The following is a 19,144-nucleotide window of genomic DNA, read 5'->3' on the forward strand; positions in this document are numbered from 1 at the left end:
TAAATTACTGTTAAATTTACAGTTTTTGGAAGTGAGAAAGTCAAGTCAATGTATAATTTACAGTGAAAAACTATAAATTGGCATTCCCACAATTCCCTGCGTGACACTTTACATTTGATGTATTTTTGTTGAAATAATGTTTCTTCATAGTTCATCATTTTTTTCTAATCAGTTATGTACATTAGGGTTTTATGATACATTTAATGTTGTTAAATGAATGTTTATTGCATTTTTAAACATGCAACATTTTACCATGATGGTGTTTAGTGTTTGTGTGAATGGCACTGTGAAGCTTCTATAAGAGTTTTTGTATTATATTTCTTGTGGAAAAGCTGCTTGTGATGGGCTATGATTCATCATGACTCTCATCACCACTGTGGTTGGTTATTGGTAGTGTATTACAATGGTACAAAACAGATATAGTACTTCAATTTACAGTAAAAAAATATATATATTTACTATCTGATATAATGTTAATTTTCCCACCGATTTAAGTTAAGTCTGTAAAACCTAAAATGTTGCTACCGTACTTTTTACAGTCAAGTTCTGGCAACCACACCTGCCGGATTTTACCGTACAATTTTTTTTTTTTACAGTGTAGGCTTTAAGCAAAATACAATTTCAATCTTCTTTGCAGGTGAAAGTACATAATTGATGCAACACTTTTATGCATTAATGAGACACTTTTACCCAAAGTGACCTACAACACATTCCAAATAAACATCTCAAACAATAGCATGCTAAAATTTGGGCACCGGTCACAAAAAGATGGTACAAATTATAGCTGATAATTAGTCACACTGGAAACTAAAGTCAAGTCAAGAGCATTGTGCTGTGGGATACAGTATCCTGCAGCTCTGTTGTATCCTGCATATGTTGACAAATGTTCAAGACTGTAAAGGAATTCAATCCATACAGAATAGTCTGTGCATTTAATAAGCTATAAATAACATTTACATAGGCTACTTCAGAAACTCCTTTACTTCGTCCAATAGAATGGACATCACATTTTGCGAGTGTGTGTGTGTGTGTGTGTGTGTGTGTGTGTGTGTGTGTGTGTAAACCAATAAAATGATAAGCTTTTATAATATGAGTTGAGTTTTGCCAGGTCACTAATTGGTCCCTGATCAACCAATCACAATGAAGACGTGACCCAGAACTCAAACTGATTGAGATTCAGGCATTTTTATAACCGTGGCATTTTTTACACGGTTCGGCCGTACGTCCACACGAAAACGAAGTATCAGGTCACTGAAACCGAACATTTTTGAAAACCCCTGCCAGGGTGAGGATTTTCAGAAACGCCGGTTGCAGTGTTGTCGTGTAGACAGAAAAACGTGTTTTTTGCTTCTGATTCTGGCTTCTGATTGGCCAACGTGGCTTTACGATTAGGGTTATATCGCCGCCTGCTGGTTTGGCATGCTCTTGACAGCGCTTGATAGCGTGTTTTTGCATTTTAATGTAGGCGGAGATTTCTTTTAAACTGAGCATGTGTGGACCGGATTTTTTTTTTTAAACGCAGGAGGAAAAACTCCGGTTATAAAAATACCTGTGTCATTGTGGACTAGGCCTCAATCATCACAAAAGACAGGCATGGCTAACTGACTAGACAAGAGAAGTAAACACACTCTTTACCTTTTATTTTTTTTATTTTATGGTCGCATTTATCAACTTGCACCTATTATAATCGTAATAGTATCAAATGATAATATTCAAAGTTAATTTGAAATCTTTTAGATTTTTAGAAACCTTTTTTTTATGTTTAATGTTAGTTGTGTGCCAGTTTATTTTTTTAAAAAAGCATTCCAAAGCTAAAATACAGAGAAATTGTAATGTTAATTTTTTATGAACATTAATGTTTATTAATTATTATGTTGTGACCATTAACTGTCAGTCAGTTTTTGCAACCAGCAAAAAGAATCAGACGAGTTTTTTAGACTTTATCTTACCTTTTTTCTACATTCATATTGCAGTGCTCATTGTTACAGTATGTTTTATAACTGTATCTGTATCTATATAGTTCACTGTGTTAAAAAAAAAAAATATATATATATATATATATATATATATATATATATATATATATATATATATATATATATATATGTTTATTCAATTGTGTTGTAACATAAAAAAAATCTAATAAAAAATTATTATTATTATTATTATTTTTTTTTTAAAGATTAATTTCAACACTGGAGAAGAACAAGTATCAAGTAGATTAAAAAATTTCTCAGTAGACAAAATTCAGGTGTGAAGGGGTTAATGCTGCACTACATTGATCTCGGAAGTAGGAAGTCGTAGCTGGGAATTACGTCACCCTCGAGTTGAAGGAACGCAAGTCGGAAAAACCAACATGGAGGCGTCCAAGGAAACCTTTGTTGTGCTTCCAGTTTCGCAATATAAACAGCTACAGAACAAATACGAAGTCCACGTAAAAAACATCACGGAAGAAGAAAGGAGACGCAGAAGGTGGGCTGTTTTTCGGTGTATTTCAAAACGGCATTTTAATCGGTCGTTTTGTAACCAGCACTCAAAGGGTGGGGGCTCGCTTTAATAATTCCGATTAAATTTTAGTCTGCAACATGAGATATAAATGTCATATTGTAGCCTTTAAATTAGTAACTGTATTATGACTGTATTCTTTACTTAAATACAGCTTTTCTCTGACTTAGGGTACTGATATCCTCTGTGTTGCGATCAACACAGCGACTGATCCTGAAGAATGGGGCTGATGGGGAACTCGGAGAAACCACAGAAACAACAACATCCCCGACTTCAGAAAGCAAAATGGCTGCTCAGCGCCTCAACAGTAAGTGAAACTAGGAATATAATGTTTATTAGCGCTTCTGTTTGTCTGTGTCTCAAACTCAGTGGTGCACAGAGTAACTTACTATACAAACTCTGTCTGTGGGCATGATAATGTTTAGGCATTTTCTGTGCAGAATAGGTATTCGTTCGACTTCAAAACTAATAGTTTTTCGAACTGAATCGAACTAGTTCTGGGTTGATGACGCAAGCACGCTCCTTACGCAGAGCCAATAAGCATGTCCAGGCCGTTTATATACTGTATGGTCCAGACGGGTTAGTGAATCAAAGAACCGGTTCGAAATAAATGAATAAAAAAGAACCGACTCAGAAAGAAGCGAATGAGTCGGTTCTGACTGTCGAAGTATTATTATCTGTTTATAGGCCGATAAATTGAGGTTTTGAAATTGTTCACAGTTTATCTGTAAATTACTTTTTGAACACGGAGAGTTGTTTGTTCATGTTTATTCATATTAAACTAGTGAATGAACTAACCCAAAGCATTACAGATGTGATGTTAAAGGGAAAGTTCACCCAAAAATGAAAATTTTGTCATTACTTTCTCACTCTCATGTTGTTCCAAACCTGAATGAGTTTCTTTCTTCGGCTGAACACATACACAAAAAAAGATATTTCGAAGAATGTTGTTAACCAAACACTTGACAGCGCCCATTGACTTCCATAGTAGGAAAAAAAAAATACTATGAAAGTCAATGGGGTCCATCAACAGTTTGGTTACCAACATTCTTCAAAATGTCTTATTTTGTGTTCAACAGAAGAAATTAGCTCATAAAGGTCTGGAACAACATGAGAGTGAGTAAATTATGACAAAAAAGCCTATCCTTTTAACAGTGTTTGCATTTTTCTAGTATATTTGGACAACAACGTGAACATGTTCATGGATCCGGAGAGGAGCACTGCATTCACCGGTCCCTTGTACCAGACGGCAGCAGATCCCACCACATACTACTTGAATGAGGACATGACAATCATGATAAACATGGTTGAAGCTGAAGACTTGCATACCATAAAAGGTTAGCTAACAATAATTACATTGGTAGTAATGTTGTGTTTGCTAACCTGTTGCTTTTTTCCCGTATTTTAGAAAGCCAACAGGAGAACAGTGATGCTGCATCCAACACATTACCATCACTCATTCCACTGCCAGCAAATGATGGCTTCAACAAAGAGCAAACTTTGTTTTTGATCAACCTTATGCGGCAGCACATCGAGAGAGAAGGTGAGGGTCTCCCGAAAACTCTGGAAGAGCTGAACGCACGGCTTAAATCTGCAATGCGCAGTAAAAAGCATCTGTGGAGAGATGCTGCGGATAAATTGTCCAGCCATTTCTTGCAGTCTTTTTGTCCTGACAAGGTGGCCAGGAAGTGGAATACACTTATAGAGGCCTACAAAAAAATAAAAGATAGTAATAAACCTAGAGAGAAGGGGAGTATCCGTTTCAAGTTTTATTCGGAAATGGACGCCCTTCTGGAAAGGCAGCAAGAAGTGGTTTTTCCTGTCGTCGGGACATCAGTTGGTTTAAAGGTACGCAGACCTGAAGCATTAGGACAGTGTAGCAGTGACACTGCATTGACCACGGCATCGCCAACTTCCCCATCGACACCACCTCTAAAGCGTCAAAGAGTGGATTGTGAACTGATGCAGTTTTTGCAGGACTCGGAAGAAGCATGTCAGCGGCGCCATGAGGAGACTCTAGCACAACTGAGGTCTGCTCAGCAGGGGTTCGAGACTCTGATGACAAAATTGCTGGACAAATTGTAATCGTTTGTCATTTAAAGTTGTGCAAATGTTGTGTATGTAACTTATTTGGAGATCTTAAGAGAAACTGTAATGTGTGTTATATGTACAGTATAACTATGTTTTGATGTTGCACAAGTGCCATTATATTTTTTGTTTATGTGACAAAGAATAGTTTTGCAATGTTTTGTACAAAGTACATAAAAAAAATCATATTTTTTACCTTGTGTCTTGTGATAGCAGATGATTGTTTGGATTTTTCTGTAAAGTTCATACAATAAAGACTATAAAGACTGCAATTAATTAATTTTTGTTTTTAACTGAAGCTTATTTGCATTTTTAAAGTGCAGAAGTCGGCACCTCATATTGTTCAAAAAGTGGAAATATAAAACACATTCAAATACTAGACAGTTTGAAATATTCTTTTACCATTCACAACATAACCTGAATAAATCCACAATATATATATATATATATAAATAAAAATATAAAGTGAAAATAGCAGTATTTTATTTGCTTTAAATGTAAATGATTTTAGATGCTATCTATATTTAGTGCATAACTTCTATTCATGACAGTTAAGCTAAAAAAGAAAGATGGCGTTTGAAAGTTGTGGTTGGTGGACAGTTTTGTGTGTAAATGTACGTTTTTGACCAATGTTTTCCACTTTTGATGACTATTTACTACAATAGTCACAGGAATTACTATTATAGTAATTAAATATTGGTTTAGTTATCACCAAAGCTCGCTCTATTTTGCAGTAGATCATTAAACCGTTACGCGGCAACAGAAATCTGTCTGAAATCAGTTTCGTGACATACCTTCAAGCCTCCAAAGTCATTGCCTGAACTAGGCAACAAGTCACTGCCTACGTTTTTGGACGCAGCCGAAGTGTCCAACATTTCGTTTTTTTTTCGGTTAATTAAGTACATCAACCGGGTATTTAAAGAGGATTTGTAATTTTCAGTGTGAACACACTATTTGCTCTATTTATACTACAAAACGTCATAGAATAGTGCACAAGTACGAGAATTGGGACGTTATAATAAGAGGATTCGCAAGCGTACAGAACGTTTTGAGTGGATTCTAACAAACTTAATCACCTCTGATTGGTCGGAAGATTAACTGACATGTCTGTGATTGGCTTCATTGCTCAACGCTACAAAAACACGTTGTAAACAGAAACCTTTGACTCTCTCCAGAGCGCAAACACAAATGCAAACTGGAGCGTTAGCCAAATCTGTTTCTCCAATATATTATTACATTATCAACTGAGGGAACTTTAACCGCGTAGAACTGGGCTTGGGTAGACCTTGATTATGTTCTCTTTTATACTGTTTTACTGCAATTTCATGATGAGATATTCAAACTGCAAAGCACAAGATTATCTGAAATGGGCTCGCGCGTGTGGTCTTATCTTCTCCAGAGTCCTGCAGACAGATCTTCAGCGTCTGTGGACGACCTGCGGTTACTGACACATGAACCAGAAGCTGAAAAAACTCATTAAACTTTATCGTAGAAACGCACTGGTTATCTTACAAATGTTCCTCTGCCTGTTCAGAGAATGAAGGAGATAAAAGTGCTTTCACGTCGCCAAACAGAAAACACATTCACTCACATTTCAGGATCAAGCTGGACAATAAATCACTGCTTCTTTCACCAGAAAAAGCAGAGTTATTTAATCTAGACAATATATTTCTGAATACAAACAGAAGAAGAAGAACAAACGGTAACAAATCTTCAGATGGTTTAAAACAACTCCTGCAGTACAGGCCTATATAGAATTGATTTTTTACAGCATTATAAAACCAACAACAAAGTGGGTTCATCTCTCTCTCTCTCTCTCTCTCTCTTTCTCTCTCTCGCTCTCGCTCTCTCTCTCTCTCTTCTCTCTCTCTCTCTCTCTCTCTCTCTCTCTCTCTCTCGCTCTCGCTCTCGCTCTCTCCCTCTCTCTCTCTTCTCTCTCTCTCTCTCTCTCTCTCTCTCTCTCTCTCTCTCTCTCTCTCTCTCTGTTTAGTTTTAGATTAAAACTGTCAGTGAATCAACCAACACTAAGTTACTTATTAATAGACAAAACACCAAACAACACAAAGCACAGCGAGGAATCAGCATGGCCTCCTTATCAGTATGAACAACCACACTTACCAGACCGCCGGTCACCTGACAGCAAATCACATGCCACATCGACACCTGTCACATGCCTTTCAATCCCCCTGCCCTTCAAAATAAAGCTCTCGTAAACACAAAAAAGGCCTTGACTTGAGGAACATTTTCATGTTCCACCAAGAACGTTTGATTCACTGTGTTCTGGTAAATATGAAGCAGCACAATTGTTTTCAACATTGATAATAATCAGAAATGATTTCTGAAGGATCATGTGACACTGAAGACTGGAGTAATGATGCTGAAAATGTGTTTTTTTACTGTATTTCTGCCTTGGTGATCAGGAAACAGACTTCTTTTAAAAACATTAAAACACGTTCTTGAGAGCTTAATTAGAAATGTTTGAGATCTCAGACTTTTGATTGCAGACTTTGGTGTCCTAGCAGAAAACAGTTTGAGACGTCAAGTCACGTGTGTGATTTCTGGGGTTGTTTTGCTGGAGAAACATCTCAGATGTTAGCGCTGGAGAACTCACTGGCTTAAAGTGTCTCTGTTGATCTCCACTTCATCACCACAGCTGAATAAACGAAAAAAAACATCACTTTACTTTGAGCGTTGACGTTTACACAGACACCAGACCCGCAGCCATGACAACATCACCACGGTTACCACACGCTGGTGGCAGTTAACGTGCCAAATGTCAGCCTTTAAAAACTGAATATTAACTGGGCGGACAAGCGCTGAAAAGGTGTGTGTTTGAGAGTAGGAGGCGGATTTCCATCTGATTATCCTAATGGCTGAAAATAGCACATGTGAAGCCAACGCTGACAGAAGAGACACGCGTGGAACAGGACGCTGGGAGATAGTTAGCATTTGCCGCATTCTCCTACACTGATTTATCACTTATACTGACAGTATGAAGATCAAATCACGTGATGCATCAGACAGGTCATACAATTAAAATCATTTCATGGGTCATATCACGGAAAAAGCCATTTGATGTACTATGTGACATGCTTAAACTTTTCAGAACTCGCACATAAAAAAACTAACATCACGTCTATTGTGGAGAACAAGTCATCTTGAGGTCGACTTCCAAAAAAAAACATGACCTCATTAACATATGGCCACCCATATTTACAAATCAGCACCATTAAGCAGCTTGTCTCAATCAGATAAACTGGTATTCAGTAGGGGTGTAATGGTACATGTATTCGATCCTGAACCGTCATGGTTGTGCATACAGTCAGACGACGAAAACAGTCAGTCACAGGCCATCCACACTCCAATCCAGAAGGGGGCGCGTGTGGTAATGCAACACTGTTTGCCAATCACCACAACAGGAAAAAGAGCAGAAGAAGAGACGATCAATGCACCAATCCATAGTGATGTATGTCTCGAGACCGGTCTCGAGACCACTTTTACGTGGTCTCGGTCTTGTCACGGCCTTGAGAGTCTTTGGTCTTGGTCTCGGACCTCTCGGTCTTGTCTAGGTCTCGCTGTCTCAGACCAACATAGTGGTCGGGGGATTTAGCAATACAATACTACAATATCCATGACGACACAACGTTCGATAATGCAATTATTATCCGGAACGGAACGGATTGAAGCGCGCGTCCGAGTGCTGACATTGCGGCGTGTGCGCGAGCCACACGAGAAAACATTTTATCCGCACCACTGATCGCAGCGGCAACGAGCACTTTGATCACTTGGTTTAAAAAACACATATCAGTGACATGATGGGTTTTAACTTCATTCAGGAGTCATTCATTTTGGGTAACTGCACAACTACACAACTGACAGATGACTTTGAGCACACCGCCAACAGTGGTGTTAGACTAAATAAATGGTCTTTAAAATATCATCTGCATATCTCCGTTGTGTTGACTAAACATTAGGCCTAATCCAAGTTTATAATTGTGTATCTTTAATTTGATGTTATACGATTTAATCTACACATTAAGTATAATTTCAATTGGTTACATATTTCTCATTCTTTAGACAGTTGTTGGAGGAGCAAGATGGTGTTGGAGGTGTTTGATGTTTTGTCAGATGAACCAGTCAGTACCAGTCATGTCAGTCCTCAACATACACAAAAGTTAAGGGAGCCTCAATCCTCTAATAGTGCAGTAACAGCAGTCATGCAATAATTGCTCACATAGTTGATCTCACCCAGTCTGCCAAAACATTTACAATGAGCTCACAGTCACACACATGACATGGTCTGTCTCTGTATAGTTCTGCCTGTGTAGTTGAAGTAATACCATCTAATATAGGCATTGAATGTAAACTGCGGCTGAACCCTAGTATGCTGCTGTTCTTGAATTCACAAGTTATTGCTTAGCTTCAAAGTCTGTTTTTTTCCCCTCCGGTCTCGACTTGGTCTTGGTCTTGACTTGGTCTGTCTTGGTCTTGGTCTTGTCTTGGTCTCGATACCCTCTGGTCTTGGTAGTGTCTTGGTCTCGGTTTAGGCGGTCTTGACTACAAGTCTACCAATCCAAAACAGGAGTTCAGATGACACACAAGATATTGCTAGAAGCCAATACGCTGAGTTTCGATTCATTTTTGTGACGTGCTCCACAAACTTAAAGGGGTCATATAATGCCATTTTTGTACAAGCTAATATGATTCTTTAGGGTCTAAATTAAAAGTTTGTAATATACTTTAAATTTTAAATTAAAAATACTCATTAGTATTGTAAGAAAACACTCATTTTACCTGGTTAATGTGTCTTTAAATGATGAGCTTTGCTCACCCCGCCCCTCTGTTCTGTGCGTACACTGTTTGTTATAACCATAACACAATAACCATAACGCGTTGTTCATTATAAACGTGGGATTATGAATTATATTGAGAACGTCGTAAATAGAAAACATGCCGTAATGTACCCTGAGTGTAAACAGCCAACAGCAAAGATTAATATAAAGATTAATATAAAGAGTAATATAAAGGTTAATAAAACGTTACACTCACTTCTTCTGGAGGTGCAGCAGGAACACGAATCGGTACCGATCCTTTTTTCAGGAGCAGCTTCTTAGCAAAACCAGCTTTATACTGACCCTCGTTTGTAAAGCAGTCTGGTGTGTGAAATGATTTGTGCAAACATGAAAGCATTGACGTTGATCGTGGGGAATATTCCCTTTGAAAACAAACTCAGCCACTGCGTCTTCAGCGGTTCAGATTTAGGAACATCAACATGACTGCTGTGTTCGTCATTACACCCAGGAACAGAACACCACAATCGCTTAGACGCCATTCTGCTCATAGACAGTGCTCCAGCGTATCAACAATGACCGCGCGGACTATAATTGACAGCTCGCTCACGAGCGAGGGCGGGTCTGTGTTGAAACACTGCTGTCAATCAACAATCGTGGGAGGGGCGTCCGAACGGCTTGATTTGAGAGAGGGGAAAACATATAAGAAGATAAAAAAAAAACACTAGATGGATTTTGATCATTTTATGATGGTTGTGTACAGGCACTGCCAACACACATTTCAGTACAATCAACTTGTAAAAGTGCATGTACCATTATATGACCCCTTTAAGGGAAAATAAACTGGGACGCAGAGAGCAATATCCTGTTTGTTTTCTTTACTTTACAGAAGCACAGTGTTTTGTTTTTATTGTTAATGTACACAAATAAAAATAGAAAAACTGTAAAAACCCTTTACAGTTTCGAATGATGTCTTACTCTTATCGGTGTGAGTATTTTAAGTTGTTTCCGCTGTTATAATGAGACAAAATAATTTAGCATTGTGCTGATTTGTGTCGTTGAAGTCCAGTGATGAAATATGTAAATATACCGAACTTGTATCGAGCTGTGACCCCAAATGTGAGGTGCGTACCGAACTGGGACTTAAGTGTAAAAGGCATTATAAGAGCACTTCGGTGGAAATAGTGATAGACTGCTGTAACAAACTGGTTAATCAATCTGTAGCCTATAATTGATTTGTACATTTACTGTTGCCACATATCTTAGTCAATTTTGAGTAGCCTGTAAAATAACATTGTTAGAACATTATCCCCTAACATTCCTATAAAGTTTTAAGTGGGACGTTTCCTAGCAGGCACTAGACGTGGAAAACTTCATAAACAACAATACCAGCCTCACTTACTACTTACCAGTTTGACTTTATTTCTGTCATAGGTCTACATAAGTTCTTATTGAGAATTATCCGCTGTTCAGATGTTGAAAAATGTTTAGTTTGAAGTCACCATTATGGTGATCCGTGTTTGCTTTAGTTGTTTTTCTAATATTATTTTTTATCAGGCTGCTGTAACTGTGTTTGTTATGGCATAAAGAGTAAGAGAAAATGTGATCAGAAGATATTGGCTATATGGGGATACAACTATAATCATCATTGATTCACTGACTGTTAATTTCATGTGATTGATTATAATAGACCTGTGATAACATTCCAGCATGAGATCCAGCCATGTTTTAATCAGATAATCTAAAGTATTTTAATACATTGTACACTAAAAATTTTGAAATCCTGCATCTATTAGACACACTCGGACAGTGACATTGCTTCATGCCGCAATGCATTCTGGGAGCCACGGGTGAGTTTTGTATGATGCGCCCAGAATGCAGTGCAGCATGAAGTATGTCACCGTTATTGAGATTCATATGCTGATTCTTGATGTCTGCGTGTTCCTTAAAGAAGACTGCATTGACTAGCTATCACAGGTGTATTATAATAAACCACATACAATGAATAACACCTATAATCATACATTATCTCCTGGATGAGATCAGTGAATCAGAGCACCAAGTGATAATTAGTGGTGCTTTTTTGAAAGCATCACTATTGTTATTGCTCATACTTATTCTGGACAAAAGTTTGGCGCGTAACTCGCCCCACACCGTTTGTCTCAGACCCCTGAATGAGGTGTCAAATCGACCGGCTCATTTAGGAGAGGTGTGCTATATCTTTTCTAAGCGATCGGGTGTACGATGTTCGCACAGCGGACGAAAAAGCGGCCAAAAAAGTCCCATTGACTTAACATTGGGCATTCCAAAAAATTCAAATCCAAACCGACGTTTTCACACACACAGACTCCAAAGGGCCTGACACCCCTGCGTCTCTCCCTCTCTCTCTCCCTCAGAGGATTTATATTATCAAGCAACCAATAAGTAATGGCCTAAAATCTTCATAGCCACACCCTAGCAACCAGTTTCAGCACCCTAGCAACCACTAAGAGCTCCCTAGCAACCACCCTAAACCAAAAAAAAATTTTTTTTTAATTTTTTTGTATTTTTTAACGCAATATTACACTCGTGGCCTTGCGATATTGCTCCATGCTTGTGCCTATTCGGCCATAGGCACGAGGCCGCAGGCCGAGTGCCGTACTGAAGGCACTCGTTATTAAAGGTTTTAATAACTCTATAAAAACTCCATAGTAACCATCTTTGACAACTACCAACCACCTAGTAACACTATAGCAACAAAAAAAATACCTTAGCAACCATCCTGAACACCCTAGCAATGTCTAGAAACGCTCTAGTAACCACCAAAATACCGTAGCAACCACCCAGAACACCCTAGCAACTGTCTAGCAACCCCCCAGAACTCCTAGCAACTGCCTAGCAACCACCCAGAACAACCTAGCAACTGCCTAGCAATGCCCTAGCATCCACCCAAAATACCATAGCAACTGCCTAGCAACACCATAGCAACCACTCAGAATACCCTAGCAACGCCCTAGCAACCACCAAGAATACCCTAGCAACCGCCTAGCAACCACCCAGAATACCCTAGCAACCACCTAGCAACACCATAGCAACCACCTAGCAACACCATATCAACCACCCAGAATACCCTAGCAACCGCCTAGCAACACCATAGCAACCACTCAGAATACCCTAGCAACCGCCTAGCAACGCCCTAGCAACCGCCCAGAATACACTAGCAACCACCTAGCAACACCATAGCAACCACCCAGAATACCCTAGCAACTGCCTAGCAACCACCCAGAACACCCTAGCAACCGCCTAACAACACCATAGCAACCACTCAGAATACCCTAGCAACCGTCTAGCAATGCCCTAGCAACACCCAGAATACCATAGCAACCGCCTAGCAACACCATAGCAACCACCCAGAACACCCTAGCAGAGTCCTAGCAACCACACAGAACACCCTAGCAACACCCTAGCAACCACCTGAACAACATGAATAAGCCATATCTCAGCACCAGAACATCGTACAGACATGTTTGTTGGCTTGTATGCAATCATGTACCACACTCTAGCAACCGAGTGGAGAGTTTTGCCACTGCAAGCACCACTTCACATTTTCTTCAGGAAATGTACATTCTAGTTATATCTGTATCACCAACAAGCAGCCAACATCATCTGATCAAAAGAATGTTAGGGGATAATGTTCTACCAATGTTATCACTAAAGATAATTTTAGAATGTATTTAGAGAATGTTATTCTTTTAGAAGAACATTCTGGGAACAAAAATGGCCATTGCTCCGGGTGTGTGTCTGTCTGTGTGTGTGTGTGTGTGTGTGTGTGTGTGTGTGTGTGTGTGTGTGTGTTCACTTCTCACTACTAATGTGTGTGCACTAACTTGGATGGGTTAAATGCAGAGGACAAATTCAGAGTATGAGTTACCTTACTTGGTCTTCACGTCACGTCACTTAAAATAAAACTAGCCGCTGAAAACACTACCAGAACACAAACATTTCTAACTGGGTGAAAGTCGTAAGATGCATCAAAGACAGAGCGATTGGAAGGGAAACGCGAGTGAATGCGCGTCCGTGCGCTCCAAACCCGTCTTAACAAGCTAATTAAATCTGTTTTTTTGTTTTACAACACTCCCTGCTTGTTTATTTGTGTTCCGCCCGGAGCAGCTGAAATTACACACACACACACACACACACACACACACACACACTAAAGACTTGTCTGAACTTCTGATCCAGCTTCTTCTGTCGTGCTTAATGAGTTCGGCCCGCAGTGACGGGCGTGCCGGTCCACACGAGCGCACCGATAGAGGTTAAATGGCCACTGAAGTGCCTTGAAACATGCAGCATTATTCAATGTGCTGATGTCATTTTCACTGAAACAAACAGTAAGAGAGGGTGGGGCATATTAAACAGCTCCTCCCCCTTTAAAAAAAAAAAGCGTTTTGTTTATATCAAAACAAAGCCAGAGCGTTGAGCTCAGTAAAGCCACAGTTTACTCATAACCTCTAACCGTTTCTCCTCCTAATCTCCTCCATATCGCTTTAAAATACATCATTTTGTGCAGAATTCAAATGAGTCCGATACGTTTTCTGGTCTGCGGCAACTCAATGATAAATGATCGCGTGACACTAACATGAAACCAGTATTCATTCGTCCCAATGGGAAGCATATTTACACTGTCTGAATTTTTCCCTATCCCCTATAGTGTGCACTATGTGCCATTCTCCATGTAGAAAATAGTGAAAGTGTGACTGATTTCAGCCGCAGCTTCAGCGTCTATTTTTAATGTAGGGGGCGGAGCTTCAGACTCTAGAGAGCATTTGATTGGACAGAAAATCTGACGAGAAGCTGAAGTGCAGTAGCCTGGCAAGCCAGACCTACATAAAGATGTTAGGTCTGGAAACTCACCATAGTCACAGCTCAATCCGAGGGGCGTGATAAACGGCTGTCTTTCAAATTCCCTCTGCACGCAATAGGACAGCGCTTCAACCAACCAGAGCGTTTTCCCAACAGCGGAGCTTAGTTGATAGATTCAACTTTTGCCATATCTGGCCGGCAAAACAACGAACACATCTTCCTTTTTTTAAGAATGACTTAAGTGCCGTTCTTTGCTCTTTTCTCAAAGAAAAACTTAACTCCAAGTCCTCCAGAGTCGCGGCCAAAGCCGATTCGAAAGACCGTTGTTCTCCATCAGCAGCCGCCATTCTTTGTTTTCAAGTAGCAGCAGCCAGGTAACCGCAACTCTGTCGTGTATGTTAAGACCGCCCCCGCCTACTCTATACACAACGTGATTGGCCTGACCCAATCTGGGTTTTTGCAGCGAGAAGGTTTATTGAGAGTTGCTAGACCTGCGAAATACATTTTGCTGCCGCTAGGGTGCGTCTAGATTTCTAGGCTAGAAGTGCAGAGTGATGTCATCAAAATCATTGATCCATATTGGCGGAAGTGAGAGACTAAGTTTTAAACGCTTATATCTTCTAAATGCTAATTTTGTCATTGTTTTGGAGCACACTATAGGTAACAGAAGCATATTCATACTAAAAGCCCCCAAAAAAATCATTTTTGATTTCATGGGGACTTTAATAGATCATCTAAACGGACTGTGAAACATCTAATACCACACAAATCATACTCAATAAAATATTTTAATTAAAATACTGCCACTAATGACTATTTGTACCATTTTCCCCTGAAGTCCACTAAATGTTATAGTCAAGGTTATAGTCCTCCATATTTAAATGACCTCTGTTATGTACATTTCTAGGATCTTATGCATCTTGAAATAAAGCACAAACAAACAAACAATAAATTAACAAGTAATATTTATCTTTATAAATAGTAAAGTGATATTTCTCTTGATAGTTAGATAAATAAATAAACAAACAAACAAAGTGATATTTATCTTGATAGATGGATAAATAAATACATATACAAGATATTTGATAAATAAGAGATATTCATCTTGATAAATGAATAAACGATATTTATCTTTATAAATAAATAAATATGTATCTTGATGAATGAATAAATTAGAGATATTTATCTTGATGATTAATAAATTACTTTTATCTAAATAAATAAATAAAGTGATATTTACCCTGGTGTTTAACTGATATTTTGCTGTTCTTCATCACACTCTTCACTGACAATAAGTCGTCTCCTTAGTTACCAAGCAAACTTTAATTAAATGAATACAAATAAAACAATCACAACTTTTAATAATTCTACTAAGTGGATAACAATAGTCTGGTGTGTAGTAAATGATGCCACAACAGATGGTCGTTATTTGTGTAAAAATGAAATTAAATTATAATACACAAATAAACACTGAAATTATTCATGCTTATTTCTGTCTTTGCTTACATTATCATAGTTTTATAAAAATATAATTTAATAATATTTGATGATGAATTTTCAAAGTCTAAGATTGAAAGTCTGGATCTGGGACCAAGGTTAATATGGTAATAACTGAAACTAAAACTATATATATGAGTGAATAAGATCAAATCCTGGACAGACTTTTGCAGTTACATTAAATCAACCTCATTTGATTTGAAATGATCATGAAAAATCACGTTTCCCATGATCACAATGTCTTTATCCGTGGCCTTTCGACCAAACATGACTCAGGGATTCTCACCACCATCATTTGGTCTCATCACCCTCCTGAAACACTGGATAAGTGAATCTGTTTCCACAGATCTGCTCTGTTCGTTCTCATCCTGTAATTCGGGGAGTTTTGAGCGGCGGCCAATTCTGTCTCACTCAGCGTTTGCATTATTCATGCGTGTATTTATTAGCACTCTGAGGTACAATTAGAGCGGCTCTGATTCTGAATGTGCTTATGTGTGTAAAAACTTTTACTGCCAAAATTTACATAAACAAATCAAGCACAGAGCAACATCCTCTGACCCAAAACAGCATCAGGAACTCAGTGTTTTTCATGCTTTATATCTGTTCGTTAGTGATCATTTGCAACAACAAGCTAAAGAGAGTCTTTTTGATATCAGCATTCATGTACACTGTTAGAAAAATCTGTAGAAACTACAGTATTACTGGCAGCTACTTGCCAGTAACTTACTGTAGATTTAAAATGATGTTATTTACTGGCAACAATTTGTTATGAAAATTAAATGAACATTAAACATTAACAAGTCTTTATCTTTACAGAATAAAACTAAAATAACATCCTCATGCAAAGCATTCTGGGAACCAAAATCTGAAGGAAAAAAACAGAAAAAGGTTGATGAAGATTTCTGGTTCCCAGAATGCTTTGCATTAGATTGTTATTTTATAATTTTATTCTTTAAAGACAAAGACTTGTTAATGTTTAATGTTCATTTAACTTTGAACAAACTGTTGCCAGTAAATAACATAAATTTAAATCTACAGTAAGTTACTGGCAAACAGCTGCAAAACTACAGCAAATTTTTTACAGTGTAATCATGGGTCAGTCTCAAACTCACTATCCACTTTCATACATGAAACCTGTCCAACTGTGAATATTTAAACAGAAGGCAAACATCTAAAACAGTGTTTCTCAAAGTTGATGTTTTCAACATGACTTAAAACAATTAACAGGCAAAACAACTGATTTAGTTTTGCTTTGAACCAGAATTCACACTGTAAAAACCTGAATATATGATGAAAACTACTTTTAAAAGTGTTTTATAGATCAGGAAAAGTCATGGAAATTAATAAAACATGACTCTCTCTCTCTCTCTCTCTCTCTCTCTCTCTCTCTCTCTCTCTCTCTCTCTCTTACTTACATTACTTACATACTCTTACATACTGTAATGCTGTTTTTTTATACTTTTCATTAAAATCAAATATAGTGCAGCTCAAAGTGCTTCGCATGTCAGAATCTAAAAACTTGTATTTTGGCTCCATCATTTTGGCTGAGCCTGTAGAATTCAGAGATGACATAAGAAGGCCGATGGGGAGCGTGTCTTTTTATCCAGATGAGCAGGTAATTCAATCATGTCTTGATCTTTGGCCCCGTAACCAGAGTCACGGTGTCGCCCGAGGGTCATCAGAATACTAACAACACTGCGGACGTCCAGAGGCCAGACTTCAGATTAGACTGTGACTGAATGTACGATGAATATGGTGAAAGAGGTCAAATCCTGCAGTCATTTTGATGCGATGTGAGTCTACACTACAAAAGATGATTTTCTTACTTAGTATTTTTATCTTGTTTTCCAGTATAAATATCTAAATCTTAACTCTTTTCCCACCATTGACGGAGTTTTCTGTCATTTGTGAGAAAACGCTTCCTGCTTGTTGACGAAATTTTCAAGCTTTTACGTGTTTTCACTGTTATATGGTAGGGGGCGCTATGACACATCTTCTCAAAGAGGACTGAATCTCCTGATCAAAACACAGGTGAAGAAGAAGCAGAAAGAAGCGATGCAAACCTGTGAGCTGTGCTGATGTTGCAGAAGAATAGGACACAGAAGAAGAAAGTTCAACACTTTCATTTTCACAGTCATTTTTGCTTGGGTTGAATTGGATCATCGACACTGGTTAGATTAAAGTGAGATTAAATACATCAGGTGGTACAAGTAGGAGTTCTCTGAAAATTCACACGTTACAAGCTGTAATTACGAGCTCTGCAAGGGCTTGAACGCTTTTTACAATTTGAAATCTCATAATTACGATATTTCCAACATGCCGTGAACGCACCTTTACTCCCAATTTCTCAGAGTCAGTCAATAAATGGGGAAACAAAGTATTTTAAAAGGTATCTTTTTTTTATATTTTATTGTAAATGCATTTCTTCACTAGTTACTTGAAAAAAGTAATCTGATGTTACTCCCAACACCGGTTCCAACTCTTCTCCAACCCATAGAAGTGTCAAAGTCATTTCATGGCTGCTAATATACAGTACAACAGTGGCAGAGACTGAAACTAATTCAACATTATGTTATGAAGGTCTAAAGCTTCTCTCTTTCTCACAGACTCATTGCTCTTCTAACTCATGAACGTTATCATTCAAGCATCTTTTCCTCGCTCAAGTTTCCGTGCATTACCTTAGGTTGTTGCATAATGCTGTCGCCTTGAGGGAAACTTAACGTGTTTTTTTTAGTGATTCGTTTGCAATCTGGCTGCCAATTGTCAAATTAAAACTGCATATCCGTCCAGGGAGCTAAACTCATTAGCTCGTAGAGAAAAAGGAAAGAAGCCAGAAACTTTCATGGCTGTGTCTAAATTAGACACACAGATCATTAGATGAACTTCAACAAGTTTCAAGTCTGTTGGAGGAGAAATAAAACTCAATCTGTTCAAACTCAGCCAAAGAGAGGCAGAAATGAGCAGCAAGAGAAGCAGGATGGTACTGGATCTGTTATAATAACTAGTGAGCAGATATACTGTCTACATAGGGCTTCTTTCTGTCCAGCATCTCATTTGGTTTTGGATCAGAGCAGGTTTGGACAGATCAATCATCAACTTCTAAAGCCAGACAGCGACGTGAGCGTCCGTTTACACAGGTTTCTCTCTTTCTTTCCCTGCAGGGATCTTAGCTATATCACACCAGCAATGTGTGTGTGAAAACATCTCAGCATGAGTGTGAAACCCGGATCCTTCCGCTGGGAAACACAGTATTCCTGAGAACACAGGCCTATTGGCATCATCAATTGTAAATTCATATATTCAAATCAGCCCATACAACAGAAGGTTAAAATATGCTCTTCATTAACATTTGGGGAGGCTAGAGCAATTATGCTAATTTGCAAATGACCTCTATGAATAAAGTAAATAAATGAACGAAGATA

At 38.4% G+C, this 19,144-nt stretch overlaps 2 protein-coding genes across 2 annotated transcripts in view; one reads left to right on the plus strand and one right to left on the minus strand.

The window, feature by feature from the left end:
* Positions 1 to 6,728, minus strand: part of rbfox3b (RNA binding fox-1 homolog 3b) — a 211,082-nt gene extending 204,354 nt beyond the window's left edge. Inside the window, exon 1 of the mRNA XM_081370428.1 lies at positions 6,712 to 6,728. The gene's annotated coding sequence lies outside the window, so the exon portion shown is untranslated. The remainder of the gene's footprint in view (positions 1 to 6,711) is intronic.
* On the plus strand, positions 2,277 to 4,871 carry LOC308692285 (uncharacterized protein). The gene is made up of 4 exons (XM_081368140.1): positions 2,277 to 2,472; positions 2,676 to 2,812; positions 3,678 to 3,842; positions 3,914 to 4,871. The coding sequence occupies exons 1-4, from the start codon at positions 2,357 to 2,359 to the stop codon at positions 4,588 to 4,590; spliced, it is 1,095 nt and encodes a 364-aa protein (XP_081224266.1). The 5' UTR covers positions 2,277 to 2,356; the 3' UTR covers positions 4,591 to 4,871.
* Positions 6,729 to 19,144: the final 12,416 nt, after the last annotated feature.

This window comes from Scardinius erythrophthalmus, assembly GCF_964197995.2.
Source record: "Scardinius erythrophthalmus genome assembly, chromosome: 1".
NCBI classification, from domain to species: domain Eukaryota; kingdom Metazoa; phylum Chordata; class Actinopteri; order Cypriniformes; family Leuciscidae; genus Scardinius; species Scardinius erythrophthalmus.

Excerpts from the sequence above, each read along its gene's own strand:
- LOC308692285 (XM_081368140.1), top strand. The coding sequence starts at position 2,357 with ATGGAGGCGTCCAAGGAAACCTTTGTTGTGCTTCCAGTTTCGCAATAT. Across the intron at positions 2,813-3,677 it reads GGCTGCTCAGCGCCTCAACA|TATATTTGGACAACAACGTG; the intron begins GTAAGTGAAACT and ends GCATTTTTCTAG. Across the intron at positions 3,843-3,913 it reads AGACTTGCATACCATAAAAG|AAAGCCAACAGGAGAACAGT; the intron begins GTTAGCTAACAA and ends CCCGTATTTTAG.